The sequence below is a fragment of the Somniosus microcephalus genome, chromosome 11, assembly GCF_052327205.1.
Source record: "Somniosus microcephalus isolate GS21.2 chromosome 11, FLI_Smic_1.0, whole genome shotgun sequence".
Lineage (NCBI taxonomy): Eukaryota > Metazoa > Chordata > Chondrichthyes > Squaliformes > Somniosidae > Somniosus > Somniosus microcephalus.
In genome coordinates, this window is record NC_140997.1 from 225,393,681 (window position 1) to 225,417,331 (window position 23,651).

Sequence of the window (23,651 nt, forward strand, 5' to 3'; positions counted from 1 at the left end):
GGCAGGGAACGAAAACAATGGCATCTGTCTTCCCAATATTTAATGAGAAAATTTCTGCTCATCCAGAACTGGATGTCGGACAAGCAGTCTGACAATTTAGAGACCATGGAGGGGTTGAGAGACGTGGTAGTGAGGTAGAGCTGGGTGTCATCAGCGTACATGTGGAAACTGATGCTGTGTTTCCAGACGATGTTGCCAAGGGGCAGCCTGTAGATCAGAAATAGGAGGGGGCCTTGGGAAACACCAGAGGTAACGATGCGGGAGCGGGAAGAGAAGCTGTTGCAGGTGATTCTCTGACTACGATTCGATAGATAAGAAGGGAACCAGGCGAATGCAGTCCCACCCAGCTGGACGACGGTGGAGAAGTGTTGGAGAAGGATGGAGTGGTCAACCGTGTCAAAGGCTGCAGACAAGTAAAGAAGGGCGAGGAGGGATAGTTTACCTTTGTCACAGTCACAAAGTATGTCATTTGTGACTTTGAGGAGAGCCGTTTTGGTACTGTGGCAAGGGCGGAAACCTGATTGGAGGGATTCAAACCTGGAATTGCGGGAAAAATGGGCACGGATCTGGGAGATGACAACACGTTCAAGGACTTTGGAAAGGAAAGGGAGATTGGGCGGTAGTTTAGGGGTCAAGGGGTTTTTTTTTTTTTTTGAGAAGAGGGGCGATTTGAGGGAGAGGGGGGGACAGTACCGGAGGAGAGAGAACTGTTAACAATGTCAGCCAGAAAAGGAAGTTGAGTGCTCAGCAGTTTGGTGGGAATAGGATCGAGGGAGCAGGAAGTGGATCTCAGGGACAAGATGAGCGCAGAGAAGTCATGATAGGAATATCGGAGAGAAACCGTTATAAACACTGGTTCGGCCTCAACTGGAGCATTGTGCCCAACTCTGGGCACCGCACATTAGGAAGGATGTGAAGGCCTTAGAGAGGGTGCAGAAAAGATTTACAAGAATGGTTCCAGGGATGAGGGACTTCAGTTACGTGGATAGACTGGAGAAGCTGGGGTTGTTCTCCTTGGAGCAGGGAAGGTTGAGAGGAGATTATATCGAGGCGTTCAAAATCATGAGGGGTCTGGACAGAGTAGATAGAGAGAAACTGTTCCCATTGGCAGAAGGATCGAGAACCAGAGGACACAGATTTAAGGTGATTGGCAGAAGAACCAAAGGCGACATGAGGAAAAACTTTTTTACGCAGCGAGTGGTTAGGATCTGGAATGCACTGCCTGAAAGGGCGGTGGAGACAGATTCAATCGTGGCTTTCAAAAGGAAATTGGATAAGTACCTGAAGGAAAAACATTTGCAGGGCTACGGGGAAAGGGCGGGGGAGTGGGAGTAGCTGACGGGCTCTTGCAGAGAGCCGGCACGGGCTCGACAGGCCGAATGGCCTCCTCCTGTGCTGTAACCGTTCTATGATTCTATTCTAGTTCTGGCCAAGGGATACCCCTCTAGTGTTAGCTTGTCTTTTCTCATTACAGATGCTGACTTGACCCCGTTGTTTTTTGTTCCCTTTTTACGAGTAAAAGCGAAACTAGCTGTCAGAGGGTAACAGATCAAATTCCAAACAGGTCCTCTAAATCAGAACTTTTGGCCTACAACCCCCCGAACCACCCAGGACGCTGCTCTTAAAACCGGAGTGCAGTTGGCAGATACAAAAACTAGGAATGGTAGCGTGGTTCTACAGTGACCATTAAAGACCAAACGGATGCATCACCATTACCTGCAGCAAGCAACAGGTTTCCTTGAACAGTCAAAATTCAAATCGGGAACAGCTCCTCAGGAAGTTTGAGGAGCTGAGGCTGAAATCGCCTAAAGAAAGGAACCGGCAAAGGCTTCACAGGATGGACAAAGATCGTCATAGGTCACGTCCTTGACAGCCATGTCCCATTCCAACGTGCTCTTTCCCAACACTTCAAAGCTACAATGTTCTCTACCTCCCGTTGTTTTCCCTTCCTTCTACAATCTACAAGGGTTGCTACCACCTGATCATCAATGTTTGATTTACCCAACTTGGCTTTGTCCTCCAAAATGCACCTTGACCCTTCACCTAGGTTTCTCAATTTATAAATAAAGTCTTCCTCTGTTCCGATAGCCCCCTTGGGATTAAAAAAAACAGCTCGCACTATAAAAAAAATCAGGAGTGCCAAAAAGTTTGGAAATTTACTGCACGGAGTCACTCGTACTGTAAATTAAACTTGCTACAGATAATAAACATTATGATCTATTCCACTGTTTTAATATATATAAACGTTATTTCAGAGATGAGAATATAAACAGGCTGCAGTCAGGAGAGTTTATTTAAAGCCAAGTATTTTCAGCCAACAAACCATGGGTTACAGTGAGAGAGAGAGTCAGGCTGCTATGCAAACATACCAGGCTGTACATACGAAGTAACCTTAGAACAGAGGAGGGATATTCCTTACCTTTCTGAAATATCGGAGGATTTCCAATGGAAGTTAACTAAAATAAGCTTGGCTACAGATGGTTGAACCTGAAAATAAATAGAAGTGAATGAGTCACACCTGTAAATTTGATAGACAAGGTCACGAATAAATAAACTGCATCAACAAACCTTCGGATCTCCCATGTCCATAATACGGATCGACTGGATGCCTAACTTGTATTAACATGCTTCCACTCTATAGTGCAATGGTACAAGACATGGATACCATTAGCCCACATGCAGCTCTTACATTATCACTGCACAACCGGCACTACTTTTTAATATTTCCCATGTAGAGCAACATGTTTTGGCCATTAATTAATTGCCAAAACTGGCTTCACATGGAGAAAAAAAAAGGGATGGGGGAGCTGCATGGCACAGCCATTTTGCAGATGCTCTTTGCAGCAGTTGGCCCAAGTCCTAATTGAATCCAGGCTGATGCAAGGGTGCAAGAGTGCTGGGTGAAATATGCAGCAGCTAGCTGGTCCCTTCAGTAGAGCAAAACAGCCATAAACTGACACTTGATTGTGGAATCTCAGAGAGGCCATGACAACCCGTGAGAGAAACCAGAAGATTGGAGTTAGGGGCTTATGTGAGGACAGGCCATCAGGAGCTTTGCTCGGCATCTAACATGTACTATGTCAAATCTGAAGAGTGCTTGAAGCTGGTATTGGGTACGCAAAATGGCAACATGTTCCATTCCATAGGACTAACACCCTCGCCTTAGTAAACACAAAACTCAAAATACAAATCGAGAGAGACATGGCACAAAACAATCGCATGTCCTTCCTGCACCTACTCTAGACAAAAGCCAACAGTTGAAAATTGCAACGCTCTGTACACTAAGGATACTGAACCCAAAGATATTTTTTAAAATCAGCAGATTCATTTATTTGAAAGACAGTAGTCAGTGGAGACCGAGCAGGAACGCAATGTGGGGAGATGAGAGTGAGTGAAGAGTCATGCACACTACAGGAATACAGGTGGCTCAGAACTGCAATATCTCCATCTCGCTTTTCAAATAAGCACATTAGCCACAGCTGCACTGGGTAAAGATTTAATCTTTTCAGATTGGTTGAAAAAGTGAGGGCAACCTCCTTTATCTGGGCAACCCTGAAAATAAAGGGCTTTCATCAACGTTTCACAAGTTAGCAGACGCAACCTGCAATCAGGCTGATGTGAGTCCCAACTGATCTATTGAAGTCCAGCTGTAAAATAAAAACTAGGTCTGCTAAAAAAAACTAATTTAAAAAAACACTGGAAACGCACAGCACGTTAGTTACCGTAACAAAGAGGTGTGGCAGGTTAATGTTTGGATGGAGGCCCTTTATCTAAAGAGTCAGTGCCCAAAAAGTCATCCTTATTTCTCCTTCAAATGCCAGTGGACTTGCTGTCTTTGTCCAGCACTTATTTTAAAAAATCCACGAATGTTTCAAGCTGGTGGGGGATTTTATAACTGCAGCTAAGGCAGCATTTCATTTTTATGGCAAAAGGGACAAAAGTTACCTGCTGGCTGAAGACAACTTTGTACACACGCACAGGAACAGACCTTCTGATCCATCCAGTCGGTCCCACGCAATTGTGATACCTTGTGTATCACAGTATATACACTCTCCACCCCACCCTAAACCATGTGATCTCCTGGGAGAGGCGGAAAACCAGATTTTAAAACACAGGCCAATTTGAGAAAACAAATCTGGAAAATTCTGCTTTGACCCCCCCCCCAACCGGGCAATTGGAACTAGTCCCAGGACATCACTCCTTTATCAGCTTGCCTAGACTAGTTGTTCTCTTGCTAAATGCGCACAGTCACTTGCACTGCAACCAGAGTGAACACATCCTAAAAACACAACTCTGATGTAATGGGCCTCCAAAGAAATGTTCAGGCACAGCAAGCAGAGAACGAATTAGCAGCAGCGTGCGAACTGCCAAGCCATGAGATCTTGACTTGTTGGGAAGTAATGACGCCAGACGAGTCAGAGCCCAATTACCAAAACCACTTCATCATCTCTTCTCCCCAACCTTCAAAAAACTCCAAAAAATTCATCCCCACTATTTTTGGTCTCGTGTCTCCCCATCTGACCCATTCCCCGATTCTGCGTTTATTTCTGCTCCTCATCAAGTATTCGGATGTTCTTTCACATGAAAAATCTAGATCAACTTAAATTAATTAGTCATAAATGCTTGAAAAAGTAAAGTACTCCAAACACTAAGCGTACATACATTATTGCAATGCCCATCATTGTGCCCACACGGGCATCATCTCCACTACTGTAAAATGAACTCACTCCACTCTTTAAAGGCTCCTATACTGGTTTAAAAAACTACATACGCCACTCTTGTAGATTTATAGGACATATAAAAGTTACAGTGCAACTTATAAAAGTTCAATTTGCAGTAATTTGGTTTGTTAACATTACTTCTAAGCAATTCTATAGATATATACATTTTCAAACACTGATAAAGACAGGAGGCTCCTTCTAAAGAGCGAGAGAGTGGGACTAACTGGATTGCTCTTCGAAAGAGCAGACTCAAGGGGGCGAATGGCCTCATTCTGTGCTGTACTATTCTATGATTCTATCTAATCTTGCTGGGAATACCGCAAGTGCTTTAAATGTGTGTCATTTTGCCTCAGTTGATTGCAGTGTTTCTGGAGTTAGAAGGTTTTGGGTTCAAGCCTCACTCTAGGCCCCGAGCACATAATTCTAGGCTGACACTTCAGTGCAGTACCGCACTGTCAGAGGTACTGTCTTTCCAATGAGATGTTAATCTGAAGCTACATTTGTCTGCTCAGGTCGGTATAAAAGAACCTATGTTTGAAAATGATTGGGTAATTCGCCCAGTATCCTGGTCAACATTCCTCCCTCAACCATCACCAAAAACAGATCGTCAGGTTACTCGCTCATTTACTGTTTGCAGGATCTTGCTGTGCACCAACTGGCTGCCACATTTGTCGACACAACAGTGACTGCACATCAACACAAGCTCACTGTGCCAGATTTTGCTGTAGCAGGGCATCGAACAGCATCTACCGCTGGTTAGACTTACCCTTGCACGTTTAGGTTTTTAATTTTTTTTGCATGGCAAGTTGGTGAAAGTGCGAGCTGATAACGTCGCTGCAATGGAAACAGGGCATCTGGGACCCGAGTGAACTGGGCAAGCAATTGTGAAATTAACAAGAGTGGGTGAATTCAATGTCAATTCAGGTACAGAAAGAAAAATAAAATTTGATTTGGACAGGTTGGGTGATTGGGCAGAAGCATGGCAGATGCAATACAACGTGGATAAATGCGAGGTTATCCACTTTGGTGTCAAAAACAGGAAGGCAGATTATCATCTAAATGGCAATAGATTGGGAGAAGGGGAAGTGCAACGAGACCTGGGTGTCCTTGTGCACCAGTCGCTGAAGGTAAGCATGCAGGTGCAGCAGGCGGTTAAGAAGGCAAATGGTATGTTGGCCTTCATAGCGAGAGGGTTCGAGTACAGGAACAAGAATGTCTTGCTGCAGTTGTACAGGGCCTTGGTGAGACCACACCTTGAGTATTGTGTGCAGTTTTGGTCGCCTTATCTGAGGAAGGATGTTCTTGCCATGAAAAGAGTTCAGCGAAGATTCACCAGGCTGATACCTGGGATGGCAGGAATGACGTATGAGGAGAGATTGGGTCGATTGGGCTTGTACTCGCTGGAGTTTAGAAGAATGAGAGGGGATCTCATTGAAACTTATAAAATTCTAACAGGACTAGACAGACTAGATGCTGGAAGGATGTTCCCGATGGTCGGGGAGTCCAGAACCAGGGGTCACAGTCTAAGGATAAGGGGTAAGCCATTTAGGACAGAGATGAGGAGGAATTTCTTCACCCAGAGAGTGGTGAACCTGTGGAATTCTCTACCACAGAAGGCAGTTGAGGCCAATTCATTAAATATATTCAAGAAGGAGTTGGATATATTTCTTAAGGCTAAATGGATCAAGGGATATGGGGAGAAGGCAGGGGCAGGGTACTGAATTTGGATGATCAGCCATGATCTCATTGAATGGCGGAGCAGGCTCGAGGGGCCGAATGGCCTACTCCTGCTCCTATCTTCTATGTTTCTATGTAAAAGAGAGGGAAAGAAAGATTGCATTGAGAGAGAAAGAGACAGAAAGGAAAAGTTAAAATTTCCATTTTTAAAATCTCCAACATTTAAAACCTGAAGGAATAGATTCCACATTTGTAAGAGTTAATTTTCAGTGCCAGGGATTGACAGTAATTAACATTTATCATGTCATTAAAAGGGCACTTAGATTTGAACTGAACTGACAACCTCCTGTGGCGAGTTTAGTTCATACCTACCGTGTAAATACAGCAACTACTCGGCATTCAATGTGAGGCAGGCAGCAAGACGGTGTTTGTGCCAAGCGAACGGCAGAGCGGCACAACTCGGACAGCAAATTTTGGGTATCCGTGTTTAACTGTGCATCTGCCCCTCGCCTGAAGTTGCTGTACCACTTGCGCATAAATAATAGCAAGCGCCATAAGCCTCACCGTTATTTTGACAGCAGAATCTGGCCATTGTTGGAGCACTTTGAAACATCCTGAGGATGTGGTAAAGCATCATCGCTCAATCAGCCAGTGGCTCAGTGGGCAGCACCGTTGCCTCTGAGTCAGAAGGTTGTGGGTCCAAGTCCCACTCCAGAGATTTGAGTACAAAAACCTAGGCTGACACGCTCCAGTGCAGTACTGAGGGAGTGCTGCACTGTCGGAGGTGCCGTCTTTTGGATGAGACATTAAACCGAGGCCCCGTCTGCTCTCTCAGAGGGACATAAAAGATCCCGTGGCACTCTTTCGAAGAAAAGCAGGGGCATTATCCTCAGTGTCCCGGCCAATATTTATCCCTCAATCAAAGTCACAAACAGATTATCTGGTCATTGTCACATTGCTGTTTGTGGGAGCTTGCTATGCGCAAATTGGCTGCGGTGTTGCCTACATTACAACAGTGACTACACTTCAAAAAGTACTTCATTGGCTGTAAAGCACTTTGGGACATCCGGTGGTCGTGAAAGGTGCTATATAAATGCAAGTCTCTCTTTTTTTCCACATAAATGTATGCTCTTGTTTTTTTCTTCTACTAATCTATGGGTTGCACTTAACTAAACTGTACTGGGCACGTTCATTAGTAATTTCTGAAAGTATTTCCACTTGCTACCTTTCTGGTGCGTGTGAAATGTTTACTAAAGGTTTAATACATCTCCAATCATGGTGTTGCTCAATAGTTACTCAATAATAACTTTCAGAAAGAGTCACGTGCCTATAGAGCAAGTACCTGTGAATCTTAAATGAATTATACATGCAGTTTAAAAAAAAAACTACAGTATGTTATGGGATCAACTGACAGACAACTCAAGCAACAGGGATTACAAAGAGGTCAGGAGTGAAACTCTGGGGGAGGGGGTTTGTAAAATTTTGCAACGACTGAGCTTTCCAAGGACTGAAGCAAAGCACCACTGCTCACTGTCTAAGATCAGACATGAAGAATAGCCACTTAAAGTGTCAGTCAGGGTGTTCAGTGGAGGGGGTGGAAGAGGGTGATAAAAAAACTTCTCTTTCCTCTCGAAAGACTTAAAACAAAAACAAATACCACACAAACTCCAACAGCCTTGAAATATCTCATTCCATACGGGATTGCCTTTTTTTTTTAATACAAAAGTACAGTTTGAGCTTGTCTGAGTTTTGCTTTGAGAATTTGTACTTTCGCCAGGTATTCCTGAGCCACTGCTAGTCGCACACAATTTTACGGCATTCTTTCAAGTTCCAGCACAAGAGATAAAAACAGAAAATGCTGGAAATGCGCAACAGGTCAGGCAGCATCTGTGGAGAGAGAAACAGAGTTACAGGAAACTTTGTTATATCCGGCACCGAAGGGACCGAGCTGTTGCCGATCTATCAAAACTGCCAGACATACAAAGTTAATGTTGAAGCATACGGAGGTTTTCATCTCCGTATCTGACAACAAACACTGTTGCTTAGCAACCGCTTGTAAACAGTCGGCCCGTACCTTGGAAGCGTCTCTGTAGCTTAGCAACAGCTTCAGAGAGACTTTCCAGAGCCCGACTGTTGAAAACAAAGCCACGAGAAGAAAAAAAACCTAACAAAACGGCTCCTTATTTCTGCCAGTAGATCGAGGTTTCCGGATACAACCTCCGGATAAGCCAAAGTTTCCTGTATTCAGGTCGATGACCTTTCGACAGAACTGAAAGGTCATCGACCTGAAACGCTAACTGTTTCTCTCCACAGATGCTGCCTGACCTGTTGAGTATTTCCAACATTTTCTGTTCTTATTTCAGCTTTCCAGCATCTGCAGTATTTGGCTTTTGTTTTATATCAACAGGTGCCTTGGTAGATCAGAGTACTAATAGTGTCAGATAAAAGTTATGAAGGAAATTAAAATTTATACTGGCCTGAAAGGATGGCATTTATGCAGAAATTTATCATCCAGCTGCTTAAGCAACTTATGACCTGAAATCTAGCCAACAATCTACTTATTAAATTTAGGAACCAGCCTCACATGCTTTAAATCTGCATTAAGTTCTACAGAAATAAAATGGAGCTCCAATTTGCCGGAGGACTGCTAATGTGGCACCCTTGTTTAAAAAGGGAGAAAAGGATCGACCGAGTAATTACAGGCCAGTCAGCCTAACCTCGGTGGTGGGAAAATTATTGGAAAGAATTCTGAAGGACAGGATAAATCTTCATTTAGAAAGACACAGATTAATCAGGGATAGTCAGCACGGATTTGTTAAGGGAAGGTCGTGTCTGACAAACTTGATTGAATTTTTTGAGGAAGTAACAAGGAGGGTCGATGAGGGTAGTGCGTTGTGTATATGGACTTTAGCAAGGCTTTTGATAAGGTTCCACATGGCAGACTGGTCACGAAGTTAAAAGCCCATGGGATCTAGGGCAAAGTGTCAAGTTGGATTCAAAACTGGCTCGGAGGCAGCAAGCAGAGAGTAATGGTTGACGAGTGTTTTTGTGACTGGAAGGCTGTTTCCAGTGGGGTTCCGCAGGGCTCAGTACTAGGTCCCTTGCTTTTTGTGGTATATATCAATGATCTAGACTTGAATATAGGGGTATGATTAAGAAGTTTGCAGATGATACTAAAATCGGCTGTGTGGTTGATACTGAAGAAGGAAGCTGTAGACTGCAGGAAGATATCAATAAATTGGTCAGGTGGGCAGAAGAGTGGCAAATGGGATTCAATCCGGAGAAGTGTGAGGTAATACATTTGGGGAGGGCTAACAAGGAAAGGGAATACACATTAAATGGTAGGACACTTAGTGTAGAGGAACAAAGAGACCTTGGAGTGCATGTCCACAGATCCCTGAAGGTAGCAGGCCAGGTAGGTAAGGTGGTTAACACGGCATACAGAATGCTTGCCTTTATTAGCCGTGGCATAGAATACAAGAGCAGGGGGGTTATGATTCAACTGTATCAAACACTAGTTAGGCCTCAGCTAGAGTACTGCGTGCAATTCTGGCCACCACATTACAGGAAAGATGTGATTGCACTAGAGAAGGTACAGAGGAGATTTACAAGGATGTTGCCGGGAGTAGAGAATCTTAGCTATGAGGAAAGACTGGGTTTGTTTTCCTTGGAACAGAGGAGGCTGAGGAGAGACCTTATTGAGGTGTATAAAATTATGAGGGGCATAGATAAAGTGAATAGAAAGGACCTATTTCCCTTAGCAGAGGAGTCAAAAACCAGGGGGCATAGATTTAAAGTAATTGGTGGTAGGTTGAGAGAGGATTTGAGGGGAAATTTCTTCACCCAGAGGGCTGTGGGGGTCTGGAACTTACTGCCTGAAAGGGTGGTAGAGGCAGAAACCCTAACCACATTTAAAAAGTACTTGGATGTGCACTTGGGATGCTGTAACCTGCAAGGCTACGGACCAAGAGCTGGGAAGTGGGATTAGGCTGGATAGCTCTTTGTTGGCCAGCACGGACACGATGGGCCGAAATGGCCTCCTTCCGTGCTGTAACTTTCTATGATTCTATGAATTTACTGGAAAAGTATGTTTTTTTTTTTAAATGAAGTTTCTTCTGTTGATAAGTCCAGGCAATGATACCAAAGTTGAATTAAGAGAAATTATGAAATAATTCAATGAAAGAAAGACTTGCATTTATATAGAAACCTTTCACGACCACCAGACCTCCCAAAGCGCTTTACAGCCAATGAAGTACTTTTTGAAGTGTGAATGTAGGAAACACGACAGCCAATTTGCACACAGCAAGCTCCCACTAACAGCAATGTGATAAAGACCAGAAAATCTGTTTTAATAATGTTGATTGAGGGATAAATATTGGGGAGAACGCCCCTGCTCTTTTACGTCCACTTGAGAGCCTCGGTTTAACGTCTCAGCTGCAAGACGGCACCTCCGACAGTGCAGCGTTCCCTCAGCACTGCACGGTGTGTCAGCCTAGGTTTTTGTGCTCTGGAGCGGGACTTGAACCTACAACCCTCTGACTCAGGGGCGAGAGTGCTACCAACGGAGCCACTGGCTGACACGGAGTTCGAAGTAGATACCTTCGAGCTTGGGTTTAAAATGCCCACAGATTACAGGAGGAAGGGAACATAGGAACAGGAGTAGGCCATTGAGCCCCTCAAGCCTGTTCTGCCATTCAGTGAGATCATGGCTAATCTGTGACCTAGCTCCATATACCTGCCTTTGGCCCATATCCCTCAACACATTTGGTTAATGGAAATCTACTTCAATGGTGTTCCCATGCGCCTGCTGCCCTTGTTCTTCCAGGTGGTAGAGGTCGCGGGTTTGGGAGGTGCTGTCGAAGCAGCCTTGGCAAATTGCTGCCGTGCATCCTGTAGATGGTACACACTGCAGCCACGGTGCGCCAGTGGTGGGGGGAGTGAATGTTTAAGGTGGTGAATGGGGTGCCAATCAAGCGGGCTGCTTTGTTCTGGATGGAGTGGAGCTTCGAGTGTTGTTGGAGCTGCACTCATCCAAATAAGTGGAGAGTATTGGGGATTCTAGGACTAGGGGGCATAGTCTAAAAATTAGAGCCAGGCCGTTCAGGAGTGAAATTAGGAAACACCTCTACACACAAAGGGTGGTAGAAGTTTGGAACTCTCTTCCGCAAACGGCAATTGATGCAAGATCAATTGTTAACTTTAAATCGGAGATGGACAGCTTTCTGTTAACCAAAGGTATGAAGGGATATGGGCCAAAGGCGGGTATATGGAGTTAGGCCACAGATCAACCATGATCTTATCAAATGGCAGAGCAGGCTCGAGGGGCTGAATGGCCTACTTCTGTTCTTGTGTTCTACACACAGGCCACTCAGTCCAAATGGTCTATGCCGGTGTTTATGCTCCACACGAGCCTCCTCCCACCCTTCTTCATCTAACCCCATCAACATATCCTTCTATTCCTTTCTCCCTCATGTGTTTATCTAGCTTCCCCTTAAATGCATCTATGCTATTCTCCTCAACAGCTCCTTGTGCTAGCGAGTGCCATTGAAGTATATTCAATGTTATGTACACAGCAAGGTCCCGTAAACAGCAAATGAATGACCGGACAATCTGTTGCGCTGGTTGAGGGATAAATGTTGGCCAAGGGAGAACTCAGCTGCCATGGGATCACTTATGTCCATTTAAGCAGGCAGTCAGCTTAACGTCTCATCCAAAAGATGGCACCTCTGACAATGCAGCACTCCACTGAAGTGTCACCTAGATTATGTGCCGAAGTCCTGGAGTTGGGCTTGAACCCATGACCTTCTAACTCGCAGGCTTATTACTGCCAAGCTGACACTTATACAACCTTCACTAAATTCACCGCTGTCTTTTGCTAACTCACTGGCAGCACCTTCCTTCAATTTCCTCCCTTTCTCTCAAAAGGCAATGAGTCAGACTGGGCGGCAGCTCCACAGGCTGCTATCCGGTACCTCATTCACACAGCCACTCTTTATAGGCAAGCCTAGACAACTGTCGCTGGGCTATTTAATCACAGATGGCATCACAGCTAAATTTAATCCTGTGCCCGCCTCACGTCCACAGCACACACTTTCTAGCAGGCGACGCTGGATAGTGACTGGGAGCAGGAAGCCTGGCTGATGTTCCTGTGGTATGCCCCGAGGATAAGCACAGCTGCTCATGCGGAGGTGAGCTACCTCACTAACTGGGGATCTGGGGCTTTCTGGTCTGTATACTCTAGTGTCGCACCACATGGTGCGTTTATCCAGAGCCAGAGTCAGTAACCTCCTCCACCCTCCCCAGTTTGGGAACCTCTGCACTAAGCTATCAAGGGAGTGAAGGTCAAAGTTATAAAATCCACCAGTCTGAGGTATGCGTGCTGCTATGAGTGGCTCAGCCTTCATGTTGCTTTGCTGTGATCTTTGATAAAACCACTGATATTTTGCATTGCATCTATTGCTCTCTCAATTGACTTCAATCAGATTGTCAGACATGACAATGTTACTGCAATTAGCAAACCAGAAACAATTAGCTTTTTATTTGGACAATGGATTTTCTTACCACAGAAATGCGATACTGTCTACGACTTGATCTATAAACCTCAGCACTCCAGCTTTTCTTCGGTATGGGGTTTTATACTTTGCCTCACAACATGCATCAATTATTGCAGAGAGTGGGCCTTCTGCCAAAACATCTCTTAATCAGCCCTTAGGAATTGCACCAAGAGCAGCACAGTCCATCGCTGACAGTTTCCCACCCCTGTGGAGAAACACTTGGTCCCCTCTCCCCCAACCCTCCTTGATGCATGCCCAGGGCGGGCAGGGGGAAGTGAAGATGAAATCTTACCTCAGGATTATACCCAGGTCTGAGGTAAATCATTATAATCTGGAGTTAGATGCAGCAGAGGCTCTAAACTAAAAAGCAACAGAAACTTCAATATATTTCACATCAATCACCTGGCTCAACAAATAAAAATGTCTGAAGCGAGTACGGCTTCCTTTTTCAAAATATGCAACGTCTTAAATGAGGACAGTGGTGCTCAATACGACTTGAGGGTTGAGTCGGAGGACAAGGGAGTCACTTTGGCCCTCATCAGATTTGCGGCTCTATGCGCCTCGATTCACTGCCTGTCTGGCTTAGGGATGCTCGAATCATAGAATGAGACAGCACAGAAGGAGGCCATTCGGCCCATCGTGCCTTTGCCGACTCTTTGGTAGAGCTATCACACTCCCCCGCTCTTTTCCCATAGCCTTGTAAATGTTTTCACCTTCAAGTACAGGAAACTTTTTTTTATCCGGCATGGACAGGACCGACGTGGTGCCGGTTCATCAAAAATTCCCGATAACCGAACGCTACAGTAAAAGATAGGGAGAGCTGACAGCTCCGTATAAAGCAACAAATCCTGTTGCTTAGCAACAAGTGTAGAACAATGGCCACAAGTTCCAAGTGTCTCTGTAGCTTAGCAACAGCTGCAGCCACACCCTTGCACAGCAACAGATGGAGGAAGGCAAATACAATATGAAGTAAAACCTACTCCTGAATTTTGCCGGTTAACTGAGATTTCCGGTTATTTTAGGTGCCGGTAAATCGAAAGTTTCCTGTATATATCCAATTCTCTTTTGAAAGTTATTACTGAATCTGCTTCCACCGCCCTTTCATTCCACTGCATTCCCAACCACAACTCGCTGAGTAAAAAATGTTTCTGAAGGTCACCTCTGGTTCTTTTGCCGATTAAATCTGAGTCCTCTGGTTACTGGCCCTTGTGCCACTGGAAACAGTTTCTCCTTATTTACTCTACCAAAACCCTTCATGATTTTCAACACCTATCAAATTTCCTCTTAACCTTCTCTCCTCTGAGGAGAGCAACCCCAGCTTCTCCTGTCTCTCCACGTAACTGAAGTCCCTCATACCTGGTAACATTCTAGTAAATCTCTTCTGCTCCCTCTCCAAGGTCTTGACATCCTTCCCAAGTGTGGTGCCCAGAACTGAACACCATATTCCAGCCGAGGCCTAACCAGTGTTTCATGAAGGTTTAGCATAACTTCCTTGCTTCTGTACGCTATGCCTCTTAATAAAGCCAAGGATCCCATATGCTTTTTTGACATCCTTCTCAACTTGTCCTGCCACCTTCAAAGTTATGTGTACATGCACCCCCAGGTCTCTCTGTTCCTGCACACCCTTTAAAATTGCCTCTCCTCATTCTTCCTACCACAACAGATCACTTCACACTTGCAACCGTTAAATTTCATCTGCCATGTGTCTGTTACTATCCTCCTCATTGTTTACTACATTTCCGAGTTTCATGTCATCTGCAAACTTTGAAATTATGCCTTGTATACCCAAGTCCAGATCATTAATATATATCAAAAAGAGCAGTGGTCTTAATACCAACCCCTGGGGAACACTACTGTATAGTTTGCTCCAGTCTGAAAATCAACCGTTCACCACGACTCGCTACCCTCCTCAATCCTCACCGTTACTTCAAACAACTCGAGCAAGTTGGTCAAAACAGGATTTGCCTTTAACAAATCTATGCTGACTTTCATGTTGACAGAGCGCCCTCTCCTCCCTCTCGCTCTTAGTGTGAAAAGGCCAAGGAAGCAGTTGTTAGGAAGCAGAGCCAACCCAAACAGCCACAGAGCGGGTGAAAGGACTACTCGAATTACAGGACCTGCAAGTGGATCACCTAAATCACAGGATTCTTGTGTGGAGAATGACAGACACAAAACCAGCCACATAAATACTGTGGCAACAAGAGCAGGTCAGAGGCTGGGTATTCTGCGGCGAGTGTCTCACCTCCCGATTCTCCAAAGCCTTTCCCCCATCTACAAGGCATAAGTCAGGAGTGTGATGGAATACTCTCCACTTGCCTGGATGAGTGCAGCTCCAACAACACTCAAGAAGCTCGACACCATCCAGGAGAAAGCAGCTCGCTTGATTGGCACCTCATCCACCACCTTAAACATTCACTCCCTCCACCACCAACGTACCGTGACTGCAGTGTGCACCATCTACAAGATGCACTGCAGCAACTCGCCAAGGCTTCTTCGGCAGCACCTCCCAAACCCGTGACCTCTTCCACCTAGAAGGACAAGGGCAGCAGGCGCATGGAAACAGCACCACCGCCAAGTTCCCCTCCAAGTCACACACCGTCCTGACTTGGAAATATATCGCTGTTCCTGCATAGTCGATGGGTCAAAATCCTGGAACTCCCTACCTAACAGCACTGTGGGAGCACCTTCACCACACAGACTGCAGCGGTTCAAGAAGGTGGCTCACCACCACCTTCTCAAGGGGCAATTAGGGAATGGGCAATAAATGCTGGCCTTGCCAGCGACGCCCACATCCCATAAACAAATAAAATAAACTGTCTCTCACCAATGTGTGAAGCTTTCATGGCCATGAACCATAAAGCAAGGCACTTCTAGGGAGCTCCACCCTCAACAAATAACGAAGATTATATTGACCAAAATTAGGACGAAGATAGTATCGTTAGTATTTTCATTGACTGTCGAGGATAAAAAGAATTTTCACAACTGGATTTTGAAATACATTGGATCACTTAAAAGAATATTTAAGACTAAAGCATCACCGGTCAGTAGTTCAGGACTTCCGTAATAGATATTGGAAATCGAAACAAGACAAGTAATGCCGCAATCAAGCCCTAATTTATTATGTGAATATTTCTTGTGGTCTTGAGAATTGAGAGAAGGGTTAAAGTTGCATGCACTTATTCCACACGGGTCCAATTCAGGCAATAAATGTGGGAAATACGATTTTTGTACGTAACATAATCAGAACTAGTAAATTGAAAAATAATTCCTCTGACTACTAGAGCATTGTAGTAAGCAGAGCATGTAAAATGGAGGCAGGTCAGTCACATTTCTGTGCCACATATTAACTCCCCACATCATAGGATGGTAGATTCCAGTTTGGACTTGTTCTTCATTACACAGAAGTCCCTTGTCTTAACGATGCTAACTGGGAAAGACGTGGAGCTGTGGTTTAGCACTTCCCCAGAATGGGGAAAAATAAGAGGACATTCACCCAGGCCTCAGGAAAATATCAAATTGGATAAAATGAAATCAGACAAAGAATAACCATACATACTCGTTTTAATTAGGGTATCACACGTTGTAAAGATACTCCACAATAAACAACAGAGTCTCAATGGATTGATTAAGATTATATCCCACCATTAGCAAGGAGGAATCGGCTTATGCCGCCAGTTTCAAAAGCATTGTGCAGCATTTATTTAAATGTGAACTTGAAGAGGAAAAAGAGGGGAGTGTTGAAGGACTATTTTAATGAATCTTTTGCGTCAAGAAAGGGAAGTTGCTTAGTGCAACTACAACGATAAGGCCACTGGTTTTCTAATTTAGGCAAAAATGAAATGGAAATTGCAGAATGCAATCCCCTAAATACTGGTAGAAAACCCAGAGACACCTAGAAACATAGAAGATAGGAGCAGGAGTAGGCCATTCGGCCCCTCGAGCCTGCTCCACCATTCAATGCGATCATGGCTGATCATCCAATTTCAGTACCCTGTCCCTGCTTTCTCCCCATACCCCTTGATCCCTTTAGCCCTAAGAAATATATCCAACTACTTCTTAAATATATTTAATGAATTGGCCTCTACTGCCTTCTGTGGTAGAGAATTCCACAGGTTCACCACTCGCTGGGTGAAGAAATTCCTCCTCATCTCTGTCCTAAATGGCCTACCCCTTATCCTTAGACTGTGAACATAAGAACATAAGAAATAGGAGCAGGAGTAGGCCAATCGGCCCCTCGAGCCTGCTCCGCCATTCAATAAGATCATGGCTGATCTGATCCTAACCGCCAATCCACTATCACAGAACCATCTCCTGAATCTAACAGAATTAGACACACGAAATAGGAGCAGGATCAGGCTACACGGCCCCTGGGCCCGCTCCACTACCCACAGGGCCATGACCGATCCGAACCTAGACTCATGTCCAAATTCCTGCCTGCTCCCCGTAACCCTTAATTCCCATTACTTCTAGGAAACTGTCTATTTCTGTTTTAAATTTATGTAATGATGTAGCTTCTACAGCTTTTTGGGGCAGCATATTCCATGGACCTACCACCCTCTGAGTGAAGTAGTTCCTCCTCATCTCAGTTTTGAAAGAGCAGCCCCTTATTCTAAGACTATGCCCCCTAGTTCTAGTTTCACCCATCATCGGGAACATCCTCACCGCACCCACCTGATCCAGCCCCTTCACAATCTTATATGTTTCAATAAGATCGCCTCTCATTCTTCTGAACTCCAATGAGTAGAGTCCCAATCTACTCAACCTCTCCTCGTATGTCCATCCCCTCATCCATGGGATTAACCGAGTGAACCTTCTTTGTACTGACTCGAGAGCAAGTATGTCCTTTCTTAAGTATGGACACCAAAACTGTACGCAGTATTCCAGGTGCGGTCTCACCAATACCTTGTACAACTGAAGCAATACCTCCCTATTTTTATATTCTATCCCCCTAGCAATGAAAGCCAACATTCCATTGGCCTTCTTAATCACTTGCTGCACCTGCATACTAACCTTTTGAGTTTCGTGCACCAGGACCCCCAGATCCCTTTGTACTTCAGTACTTTCCAGTTTCTTGCCATTAAGATAATAACTTGCTCTACGATTTTTCCTGCCAAAGTGCATAACCTCACACTTTCCAGTATTGTATTCCATCTGCCAAATCTCTGCCCACTTACTTAGCCTGTCTATGTCCTTTTGCAGGTTTTTTATGTCCTCCTCACTCACTACTTTCCCTCCCATCTTAGTATCATCTGCAAACTTTGATATGTTACACTCGGTCCCCTCCCCCCTCCTCCAAATCTTTAATATAGATTGTAAAGAGTTGGGGACCCAGCACTGACCCCTGCGGAACACCACTAGTTACTGATTGCCAGTCTGAGAATGAACCATTTATCCCAACTCTCTGCCTTCTGTTAGATAGCCAATCCTCTATCCATGCCAGAATATTACCCCCAATCCCGTGATTTTTTATCTTAAGCAATAATCTTTTGTGTGGCACCTTGTCAAATGCCTTTTGGAAGTCTAAATACACTACGTCCACTGGTTCCCCTTTATCCACCCTATATGTTACTTCCTCAAAGAACCCCTGGTTCTGGACTCCCCAACCATCGGGAACATCCTTCCTGCATCTAGTCTGTCTAGTCCTGTTAGAATTTTATAAGTTTCAATGAGATCCCCTCTCATTCTTCTAAACTCCAGCGAGTACAAGCCCAATCGTCCCAATCTCTCCTCATACGTCATTCCTGCCATCTCAGGTATCAGCCTGGTGAATCTTTGCTGAACTCCTTCCATGGCAAGAACATCCTTCCTCAGATAAGGCGACATTCATTGACTTATTCAATTACCACAGTCCTGTCATTGACCAAGTGGCACCATAACTTGGTCCTGTCAGATATTAAGTAGTCTCCATCTAGAGGTAATAAATATCCATGTATCATAACATAAAATACCAAAAAAAAGGATCTGAATTAAGTTCATCCCATGCTGCCCCTCAGTTTGAAGGGAGACTCAATACGACTGGGGATTGTGTGGGAAAGAAAGACTTGCATTTATACAGCATCTTTCACGGCCACCGGATGTCCTAAAGCACTTTACAGCCAATGAAGTACTTTTTGAAGTGTAGTCACTGTTGTAATGTAGGAAACACTGCAACCAATGTGTGTACAGCAACGTGATAATGACCAGAAAATCTGTTTTAGTGATGCTGATTGAGGGATAAATGTTGGCCAGGACATCGGGGATAACTCCCCTGCTCTTCTTCGAAATAGTGCCATGGGATCTTATGTCCACCTGGGAGAGCAGATGGGGCGAAATAACAACAGAAAATGCTGGAAAAACTCAGCAGGCCAGGCAACATCCGTGGAGAGAGAAATAGAGTCAACGTTTCAGGTCGAAACCCTTCTACAGAACTGAGAGAAACTAAACTTTTCTCTCAGTCCTGACGAAGGGTTTCGACCTGAAACGTTGACTCTATTTCTCTCTCCACGGATGTTGCCTGGCCTGCTGAGTTTCTCCAGCATTTTCTGTTATTTCGGATGTCCAGCATCCGCAGTATTTTGCTATCAGAGCAGGTGGAGCCTCGGTTTAACATCTCATCCGAAAGATGGCACCTCTGACAGTGCAGCACTGCACTGGGAGTGTCAGCCTAGATTTTTATGCTCAAGTCTCTGGAGTGGGGTTTGAACCCACAACCTTCTGACTCAAGAGGTGAGGGTGCTACACACTGAGCCACGGCTGACACTGAGTGGGAGGGAGTTGTATCCAATAGAGAAACAAGTGTGGTATCTAAGACAGCAACAGTGGCTTACAGCGACTGAACAAGTCAAATTCCGTCCTTACTGCATGAAGCTTCGGGATTGTACTGGCCTTTGAAGGATTGCATTGTGACCGTGGCCATTTGTTTTTGGGTGGAACGCAAACCAATTGCCTTGTTGTTTTTCTTCCTCCCCACCCCACAGGATCTAGTGTTCCCTCTGATGTTTTGATGAAACATCTGATGAAAAATTAAACAGAGCTTTGGTAATGCCACTGAACACAATAGTGCCAGCTGAAGGGTTACACCTTTCAAATTCATTCTCCGGATATGGGTGTCGCTCACAAGGCCGGCATTTATTGCCCATCCTGTAACAGAGCGAGTGGCTTGCTAGGCCACTTCAGAGGGCAGTTAAGAGTCAATCATGTTCGTGTGGGGCATATAGGCCAGGCCGGGTAAGGACGGCACCTTTCCTTCCCTAAAGGACATTCGCGAGCCAGTTGGGATTATGCGGTTTTCAGTCACTTTTACTGATACCAACTTTCTTATATAATCTGAATTCAAATTCTCAAACCGCCATGATGGGATTTGAACTTGCACTCTCTGCATTACTAGCCTAGTAATATAACCACTGCACTACTGCACCTCTTACCACAGCATTTGACTTTTTCGATATAATTTCTAGTTATTTCAAACACAATCATATACCATTATATATGGCCCGCAAATCAATCGGTTTAACCTTATTTTCCTGCTCCTAGGCACCAAAAAGTAATTCATGCCATTTCATGACACCTCCTGAATGCTTCGAAAAACACCCAAGAAACAATATACAGGAAACTTTGGTTTATCCGGAGGTTAACTGTCTGGAATGCTCGAGCCACCGGCAAAAATCAGGAGCCATTTCGTTAGGATTTTTTTCTTTTCGTTGCTTTTTTTTTTTCACCAGTCAGGCTCTGCAAGGTCTTGCTGAAGCTGTTGCTAAGGTACAGGGACGCTTGCAAGGTACGGCCGACTGTTTAGAAGCTGTCAGGTTTGTTGCCAGATACGGAGCTCAAAATCTCCGTATGTTTCAACATTAGCGCTGGTTTGTCCGGCAGTTTTGATGGGACGGCAACAGCTCGGTCCCGTCGGTGCCGGATAGCACAACGTTTCCTGTACGTGCATTTAAAAACATTCCAACTAAAAGCAAAAAGTGAGCGAGCATAAATAGACCCAGGATCAATGCTCCCCGTAAGGCGCGGTCACGCGGCAATCGCGAGGTCCTGCGCAGGCCACTTGCCAACTATACCGCTGGAAGAGATATGGCGCATACGGCTGTGCAGCCGCGCAGCAAATTTATAGAGCCCGCCTGGGGGAAAAAATTACAGGGAACATTGCCCAGGATATGATCAAAACATTTAGATCGAGGATGCCATAAAATGCAACACACAAGTAACCCGTTTAAAGCGTTTTTTTGACCACAAGCCCTGAGGGTATGATTTATTCCCCAACACCTATTTACCATGATTTACCCCTAGTAGCTCTGATAATCTGCTTGGTGTCTAACATGCTCAGTTATACTAGATGTGTAACCTGGATAGTCCGGCTCCACACACGTTGCACTGCCACGCAGAGGTACTTGCGGCACGGTCTGCCCACCCTGTTAGGCGAGAGCCAGCAATTGTAACCTTCAAAAGGGAAGTGGATTTTTTACTTAAGAGGAAAAATGTAACCGGGCTATGGGGGAGTGGAACTAGCTGGATTGCTATTTCAAAGAGCTGGCACAGGCACGACAGGTCGAATGGCTTCATTCGGGACTGTATCCATTGCAAGATTACCACTTATGAGACAAGGGGCGGGCACAGAGAAAAACAGCAGCCAGCTTTCCCATTGCTGATTGCCATCCAGAAACACCTATTGCAAAGTGTGCATGTGTGGGCATCGTGTGAGGGCAGAAATCAGCTTGAACAAATAGCCTGCCAACACTAACTCAGTCCATACGTGAAGTACCACCAGTGGGCTGCTGCCACCCAAGGAACTATACCACAGCAAGAGTTAGAGAAGGGAAGAAAATTTACAAAGGGTGGAAACTAGACTGGAAATAATTCTGCTCAAATTCAAATTAAAATGAGCACAACTCATTACAGGAGCTTAAGTTCTTCTCATTTTTTTTTTTTTTTTTTATATAAAGTAGGCCCCTGACATTTGGAAATGGTCAAACTGGCATCATTTGTCAGAAATATGCACTTAATTTCTTCCAAAGCCTTACCTTTAGAGCATCTGCCATGGTGTCAACTTGTTCGTTTAGTACATTCTCTGACTCCTTATACGACAGGCACGTGAACTGATATTCCTCTGGATCGAAGGCGTCTGCACCTTGCTGCTCCACGTCGCTCGCTACCCCTTCGTAATAGTCACTCATATCAACCTGATCCTCCTCCTCAGAGTCTCCATTATAGTCGTCATTACTATCGGAACTCTGGCTATTCATATCCACCGACATGGTCACAGCTGTGTGAATTCACCACAAACCTTCCCAAACCCAAAATCAAAAGGCAGTATTTACAACGCGTCAGCGGTCACTTCCACTCTTCATCTGTCTTTTGGATGACTGGAGAGGAAAAAAAAAGAACAAACCGTCAATATTACTCAGAGGGTTGTGAACCTCTGGAATTCTCGACCCCAGAGGACTGTGGCTGCTCAGTCAATGAGTATATTCAAGATAGAGATCGATGGGATTTTTGGGAACTAGGGGATCGGGCAGGAAAGTGGAGTTGATGTAGAAGTTCAGCCATGATCTTATTGAATGGTGGTGCAGGCTCGAGGGGCTGTATGGCCCACTCCTGCTCCTAATTCTTATGTTACGATAAATGAATGAAAGTTACCTACAACAATAAAACAGTACTTTACGCAGTCCTCTAGCTGTGGCCTAACTAGTGTTTTATACAGTTCAAGCATAACCTCCCTGCTCTCATATTCTCTGCCTCAGCTAATAAAGGAAAGTATCCCGCATGCCTTCTTATATACCCGTCCTATTATCTTCAGGGATCCGTGGACATGCACGCCAAGGTGTTCAGCATAAACACCGGCATAGACCTGTTGGGCCGAATGGCCTGTTCCTCTGCTGGTAATTAATTATTGTCAGCATACATGACAAAAACTCCCATCCTGGTGTAGAAATGCTGCGACAATGCTCAGAGGGTTTTAATCCTGGTTTATTAGCTCTCCGATGGTTGTAGATTAACGCACTGCCTGGTGTGATACCGAGCCACCCAGCCCACAATGGTCCCAGGTTACGTCCACGGGATGCGCTGAGTCAGCCGATCTCAAGGTACAGCAGTTGGGAGTCCTACAATTAGACTGACTGCCTCTAGATTAAGGAGGTGGTGGTGGGGGAAAAAATCAGCTAGAGATTCTGCTCTTGATCACTGTCCAATGACGTTCGTATGAGATGGCATCAAGCAAGGATTGGGTTCGGTTGTAATATCCTTCAGGGTTGAATAGACTTAACACACCATCTAAAATCACTTGGATTAAATGATTTCACAGCTTTTTTTTTTTTTTAAACAAAAGTTTTTTAAAAACAGTATGGGAAACTCTACAAGAGGCACTTGCAAAACTGAACACCAAAGATTAATTTAGTTATATTTAGCTGAGTGTACAAGATAGTTGACAAGTTGTCACGAGAATTTCCGTAGAGATTAATGGTGACGGTGTAAAATTTTTGCTCAACTGCACTGGTGAGCTTTCTTCCTCAACAGGGATTTCTATAAACATAATGCTGATAGTGTAGAACTTATACGAAGCTGAAACTTGGGAGAGAATGGAGAGAGTATCTTTACCTATGTAACACTAGTGTGAAGGACGGGTGACTAGAGGTCTGACATGCATACTAACCATGGGAGCAATGAGTGTTGAAGAGAAGCATCACACAAGTCGAACATGGCACAACATCAATAGGAATTC

General features: G+C 44.8%; 1 protein-coding gene across 2 annotated transcripts in view; it reads right to left on the minus strand.

The window, feature by feature from the left end:
* Nucleotides 1–23,651, minus strand: part of arih2 (ariadne homolog 2 (Drosophila)) — a 98,093-nt gene that overhangs the window by 60,485 nt on the left and 13,957 nt on the right. For both annotated transcript variants that reach the window (XM_086002050.1, XM_086002051.1), the window contains 2 exons: nucleotides 21,955–22,296; nucleotides 2,420–2,487 (listed from right to left, as the gene is read on the minus strand). In XM_086002050.1, the coding sequence (XP_085858176.1) occupies nucleotides 2,420–2,487; nucleotides 21,955–22,188 (302 nt within the window). In that variant the 5' untranslated portion in view covers nucleotides 22,189–22,296. The remainder of the gene's footprint in view (nucleotides 1–2,419; nucleotides 2,488–21,954; nucleotides 22,297–23,651) is intronic.